We start from the raw sequence: 6521 nt of genomic DNA, 5'->3' as shown, positions 1-6521 counted from the left end.
CATGGCAAAGTATTATGGCGGGGGTTAATACCTTCAAACATGGCTATATTTGGTGTGTTGGAAATGGTCAGAAAATTGACATTTCGGAAGATGCTTGGATCCCTAACTGTGCTAACAGGAAAGTCATCACTCCAAAGGGACAACATTTGTTATCAAAAGTGTCCGATCTCATTGACCCCTCTTCGAACAGGTGGGATGAGGATCTCATCAGACAGACCTTGTGGCCTGTTGATTTACAGCGGGTCCTTGCTATCCCTCTGCCTCAGTTTGATATGTTAGATTTTGTTGCCTGGAGTCATACTAAGAGTGGGATTTTTTCTGTTCGATCTGCATATTTTGTTGAGTGAGATTATCAACATGGAAGGAAACTTCGTCGTACTAATTGAATGGGTCGAACAAACTTTAATCCAATTTGGTGTAAGATTTGGAAGTTATCTTGTCCAGCGAAGGTGAAATTTTTTATTTGGCTGACACTGCATGGTACTCTTCCATGCCGTGTTACTCTTGCTAATAGACACATGGAAGTTTCACCTTTATGCCCTTGTTGTGCTTCTGGTTTAGAAGACACAAAGCATATGTTGTTTCAATGCCAGAAGGCAAAAGAGGTCTGGAGAAGGCTTGGATTAGACGAGATCATTGCTCAAGCTTGTGAAGTTGATCATGCTGGAGAGGCAGTCCTCGAGTTTTTGTTGCTCATGTGTGACCAAGATATATCTATTATGGGGTTCCAGAATACTTGGGAGATGATTGCCATTACGTCTTGGTATTTATGGTGGGAAAGACGTAAATTAGTGCACAAGGAGAGAATTCAAGATGCAAAACAGATTTCAATGGGGATACAAGCTCTTACGACTAATTATGTTGTTGCTTCCAGTCCAAGGGCTTCTATGAAAAGAGGGGGTTGGATTCGTCCCCCGGTGGGTTTTGTGAAACTTAATGTTGACGCTTCTTTTGATCATGATCTTCTTAAAGGTAGGGCGGGGGCTGTCCCGAGGAACGACAAAGGGAAGTTTATTGCAAGGGGTACTTGGAAAATTGATCATTGCATCGATGCTCTAACAACGGAAGCTTGGGCTCTCAGATTCGGTCTTTCACTAGCGCAACGTGCGGGTTGCAATCGCCTAGTTATTAATTCTGATAATTTGGAGGTTATTGAAACGATAAATAATGGCGGACGGTCAGCAGGAGCGGCGGCGGCAATCTTTGATGATTGCTATTTTTTGGCGTGTGATTTTCCTACCTCTAGGTTTGAACATTGTAATAGGGAAGCCAATAAGGTTGCGCACGAGCTTGCTAGGTTGGCTAGATTTTCTTCTACCATTGATTGGTTGAGGAGCCTATGTTTGAGATTGTACCATTCCTCACAAACGATGTTTCTGTTATTTCCATTGAATAAAGTCCATTTGTTTTTCAAAAAAAAAAAATTCGGTTAGGGTCATCTAATGTTGCTGTAACACGAGTAGCCTTCTTGGGGGAACAAGATAAGCACTGGCAACTGTTTGTTAGTTTGTTGGAGTGTGTATGTTGGCTTGTTGGGTCCAGTGTGGTGTGGGCACAAGCACACCATGTCGCTGTTCAGCAGCTAGCTAGCTGTACGTACGTACGTACATGTTGCTGCGTGTGCGTAATGTGGAGGGTTCCAGACAACTCAACAGTGCATTGCAAGATGTGTGTGTATCTGCAGCATCTGGTAGGTACCTCCACAGGCTCCTCCTTCCTTCACGCTTCATATGTAGAGTTGTACGGACCACGCAACACCATATATATACATATACACAAGCAGGAACACTAACCCCCCACCAAAAATAAGCACAAGCACTAATCACATCACATCATATGTACTCCCCGTCCCATAATATAAAAACGTTTTTTATATTAATGTAGTGTCAGAAACGTTCTTATATTATGAGACGGAAGGAGTAGATTGTATGGAAGGAAGCTTTCTTCTTAAGCCTCAGCTATCACACTGATGCATGCAGGCAGAGAGAGAGAGACTCCTGTCCTTGATGCAAACATACATTCCTGTTCTGAATGATTGGATTGCCAGTGTCGAGGGTTTTGTATTACGATTAATTTTAAATTAAGCCAAGGCCAAAGCCAAAGAGGACACGACAAGCTAGCCAGCCAGAACCAAGGCAGCGCAGAGGAGGAAGAAATCTGGTCGCCAAATTCTGCAGCTGTACGTGCCTCTACATGTACCTGTACCGGGGCAGACTTTGGCGAATCTTTATTTCATCCGGTCAAATACTTTCTTAATCATTATTATACTCACCTCTAATCCATATTAGTTCACCCGTGTCTAGTTCAACTTAAGTACAAAGTTGTACTAAGTACACGCCAATTAATATGTATCCGAGGGAGTAGTATTTTTCTTTTATAAGCTAATAATGGCAGCGATCGCCCAATATGAGCCGGTGCAGTGCAGCACACCAGGCAAGCAAGCAAATCAACTGATTAAATCAAGATTTCTCACATCCATGGTCACATCAGTCCAGCATTCAGCAGTAACTTCCAGTACATGTTGCTGTCTGGGCACCCACCAGGTACAATTACAATGCCTGAGACTGAGAGACCAGGACAACTCTCAACCTTGCAAGACCACACATCCCTAGCACTACCTTTGCAACTCAACATCTCTTCACATTTCATTCATACCAGTCCCAAGCAGAGGCAGCATCAGACATGCATAGGTAGCAATCAATCACATAGTGGAAGCCTGTCCCTGAACCACAGACACACCTTCAACCCCTAACCCTCCCTATCAACAGCTTTAACAAGCACATCATCTCCCCTACCCGATTGATAACAGCTTTAACCAGCACACTGGGGGACTGAAACTGAACCAACAATTTGCAGAGAAATTTACTCATGCACTTGATGCATATGTTCGCTCGTTTGTTCCCAGGCCTGGGCGCGGAAGCTCGACGGAGAGACGACACTGAATGACCACTGATGTCGTACTGAGAATCTATTTATTTATTCACACGCCAGCTTGGTGTCGAAGCTGGTCAGGCAGATGGCGAAGGCCTGGAACGCCGACAGCGGGTACCGGTAGTCCATGGTGAAGGTGTCCTTGGACACCTTCCCGAACTGCAGAAGCACCGTGTCGTGGTGGCTTGAGGACGAGGACGACGATGCAGACAACGAACTGCCAGCAGGCTGGGGTTGTGCGGTAGCAGAGGTAGGCTGCTGCTGGGGTGGTTGCGGCTGTAAAGACGGCTCGGGAGCTGCCTCTCCTCCAGAGGCCGGCGGTGGCGGGGCGGGTGCGGCGATCAGCTGGAAGTTCTTGACCGAGGCCACCGTGACGCGGCCGCGGAAGTTGAGGCACCAGCACTGCAGCTGCTCATGCCACCGAGGCGACTTGTTCTTGAGAACCAGCGGGCTCTCCTTGTTCCCCGCATTTTCATCGCCGCCTTCTTCTCTCAGAGGCCCTCCTCCAAACTCGGAGAAGCGGCAGCTGCTGAAGTCCGTGGAGTACCTGGAACTTGCTGTGGTGCGGAAGGATTCCTCGAATAGCCGGGGGAGGAGCTCCTTCGGTTGGCCAGGCACAACGCCGTCGGGGTCTACCGCTGATGTCGGGATGGAGTTCATGGTGCACTGCATCCGCCTTGGCCCGCGGGTGCCGAGCACGTTCAGCTCGTAGTTCACCTGAGCGATGGGGTAGCTACCGGTCGCCGCAGGAACTTTCGGGGAAACTTTCCTGGAGGAGAACCGCCGGCTGGTCCGTTCCTGCGGGCAGAGTTTACTGGCATTGTAGGGCGGCTGCGTGTCGTAGATGATGAATTTGGTGCCGAGGAAATTTGACCTGCAAGTACCATCCATGTTGTCTGTTAGATTTGTATGCACATATACCCGGACAAAGTCATTTCAAGTGACAATGGGGTAAGGGAAGACTGTTGTCAAAGGGTATGTTACCTCAATTTCCCGATGTAGCCACTACTTGACCGGGATATATTTTTAGGATCCATAGAAATGGCATAGTCGGTGTAAGTTGTTCTCCGACTCCTTTTAGCTGACAGTAGGAACTTGCCATTATCATCAAGCACAGCTGCAAGATGCAATCAAAATGCTCAGTGTGCTGTGTATTTGTTCTGACTTCTGACCATATTAAAACTAAACTACTTAAACCTCTGTAGCAAATACAGATTTATGAATAAAACAGGGCATCCCTACAATTTTACTGAGGTTACTAAGGCTTTATACACTATACTTTTTATTTTTATACATTTGAATCATCAAAACTGAATAAAAAAATGATGATTAGGAGCACAACGGAGAAGTGCAGGGCAATTACACAAACATACCAGAAGTAAGGGACAGGTAGAGACGATAAGTTAGCTTTGACTTGTCCCTTTTGATGAAACACTGGATCAATCCATCTCGAGATCCAGGCTGCACATGAGAAATTGAACCAAGTGTTAAAAGGTAAGAAAATATCACATCCCAAATAACAAAAAAAGATAGCTTAATTAAATACAGGGCCAGACTGATTAACAATATGAATGTCAAGTTTTCTTATTAATCAGATAGAATGGTGCGGTTACCTGCTTAAGGGACACAGGAAAGGTGAGCTTTCCACAGAATTCTGGATTCCTCACTATATCCTTGCACATCTCTCTCCAAGTTGTACAGACAGAAGCGCAAGCAACAACATCCTTGCGGGATGGCCAATTGCTGTCGTCTTCCTCCAACCTTTTCATCACATCCCGAAGTAATTCAGGAGGAAGGCTAGCCCAATTGCCTTGCAGGTTTGTGACAAGACTATCCTGCAGATCACTTGCAGATTCAAGCGATTTCCCCCTGTGATGGCCCGAAAGGCTTGGGACGCTTGAGATTTTCGCCTCGAAATTCCGCCTTGACAGGTTTCCAAAGCTCTCCCTTAAATCGCGAACTATGCTGCGCAAAGTCATCTTTGGACTTGATGCAAACCCTGAGTAACCAACCGCAGCAGGCGACAACAGCAAAAGTGCGATCTGCAATTCAGAAGCAGCACGGTGATCAATACCTTGTGAAATAAGCTCAAAGGCATGCTATGAACATTACAGAACCCGCTAAGGCATGCCATAGATTATCTTACATTCTGTTCCTATCTAGCGACAAAACCAACGTATCGCACACAGCATGGTAGCTCCTAAACCAAGGACGCTTAACAGCGACTGCTTCTATCTAGAAGCATATGATGCCATATGGAGATTTAATAGTGAGTATGGTGAAAGTCAAGCCTAACAGAGAAAAACCATGCCCACTTGACTAACCCAGACCCTGGCCAGGGACAGTGGACCAATCAGTTGATTAGTCATTCTCGTTTGCGTACTAGATACAAACATAACCAGATGCGGCACGGCTTCTCCGATGGTGAAAGGCCAACATAACACCTTATTACAGGCATCCTTGATCAGCAAAACTAACCCTTTTCTCCTTGTTCCTATCCTTAATCCGCGCGTCGTGGATAAACGAGAACGTTTTAGGCCTCCCGTTGACGCCGGCGCGCAGTAGTAGTATATTCATTAAACTTAGAAATATTAGTCTTTGCTACTACTACTGTACGGAGTACAATCTAAGAAACGGTGGAGTGGAAAAAAGGGTGCCTTTTCCCTAGAGATTGACTGCAGATTCCTGTGCCCAGATCAGGCAAAGGCACTCCCCAGCTCGGGAAATCGAGCACGGATCCAGCAGTTGGCATCTGGATAAATGAAAAACAGACAGGGTTTCTTTCCTTCACCAAAGGCTGCTGAAAAAACAGTTGAATCTGAGCAGTTGTTCCACACACACAGCCTCAAGTTCATCATCTTTTTTCTGCGCTTCCGGGATCAGCTAGCTAACAGACTAGGAGTAACTACTACTCAGATGCAAAATCAAAGATGTAATGCGAGGGCTAGAGCAGATGTTGGGGAGAAGAGAGCAGTTTCCTCACCACTGGTGTAGAGAGCACAGATCGGACGGCCGCTGAACTGCTATCCAACAAGAAAGATCCCCAAAATCAAAATCTCGCATGGAATCCCCTGAGGCTCGGAGACGCACGGGACTCAGATTTGCACTCCGGATCTCGGCCAGCCCTCGGAGAAGATCCGGCGGCTTCTTCACAGCGAAATCTGATCTGAACGCTCGCCAAGAAATCGCAACGGCAGTGCCGACCTTGAGTGGTGGTTGGGTCCGGTTGGGAGTGAGGCGGGTGTGTCCGGGGGTGGGTGGGCGCGCGAGAAAGGCAGGGGAGAGCGGAGGCGCGGTAATGGTGGTGGTAGTGGTGATCCGCGGATCGGATTTAAGGAGACCGTCCGTCGTCCACGGGTGGTGGATAGGGCCGAGCCGAGGGAGGCGACGAGCGGGGCCGGCGGGCCAGGGTGCAAGAAAGAAAGAAACGAAAACCGCCTGCTTTTCTTCCCTTTGCTCCGCCCACTGTCTTCCTTGGTTCGTCCAGATTCAGATGTTCCGTTGATATTTCTGTACTTGAAAACTTTCAGCGGCGTATGACAGGGAGATTTGCAAAAATAGATTCGGCTTTGCACTGGCGCGAGAGCATT

At 47.1% G+C, this 6521-nt stretch overlaps 1 protein-coding gene across 1 annotated transcript; it reads right to left on the bottom strand.

The window, feature by feature from the left end:
* Positions 1-2437: 2437 nt before the first annotated feature.
* On the bottom strand, positions 2438-6258 carry LOC119357241 (tubby-like F-box protein 7). The gene is made up of 5 exons (XM_037624237.1): positions 5915-6258; positions 4545-4973; positions 4305-4392; positions 3916-4048; positions 2438-3805 (listed from the first exon to the last, which is right to left on the bottom strand). The coding sequence occupies exons 2-5, from the start codon at positions 4908-4910 to the stop codon at positions 2977-2979; spliced, it is 1416 nt and encodes a 471-aa protein (XP_037480134.1). The 5' UTR covers positions 4911-4973; positions 5915-6258; the 3' UTR covers positions 2438-2976.
* Between the last annotated feature and the right edge of the window lie 263 nt (positions 6259-6521).

The sequence above is a fragment of the Triticum dicoccoides genome, chromosome 2A (assembly GCF_002162155.2).
Source record: "Triticum dicoccoides isolate Atlit2015 ecotype Zavitan chromosome 2A, WEW_v2.0, whole genome shotgun sequence".
Lineage (NCBI taxonomy): Eukaryota > Viridiplantae > Streptophyta > Magnoliopsida > Poales > Poaceae > Triticum > Triticum dicoccoides.
This window is presented reverse-complemented; position numbering and strand designations above follow the sequence as displayed.

What these genes read in the sequence shown, in the direction of transcription:
- LOC119357241 (XM_037624237.1), bottom strand. Translation starts at nt 4,910, where the DNA reads ATGACTTTGCGCAGCATAGTTCGCGATTTAAGGGAGAGCTTTGGAAAC. An exon ending in CTACCTGTCCCTTACTTCTG is followed by an intron (nt 4,049 to 4,304) that starts GTATGTTTGTGT and finishes TGCATCTTGCAG; the next exon opens with CTGTGCTTGATGATAATGGC. An exon ending in GGCTACATCGGGAAATTGAG is followed by an intron (nt 3,806 to 3,915) that starts GTAACATACCCT and finishes TGGTACTTGCAG; the next exon opens with GTCAAATTTCCTCGGCACCA.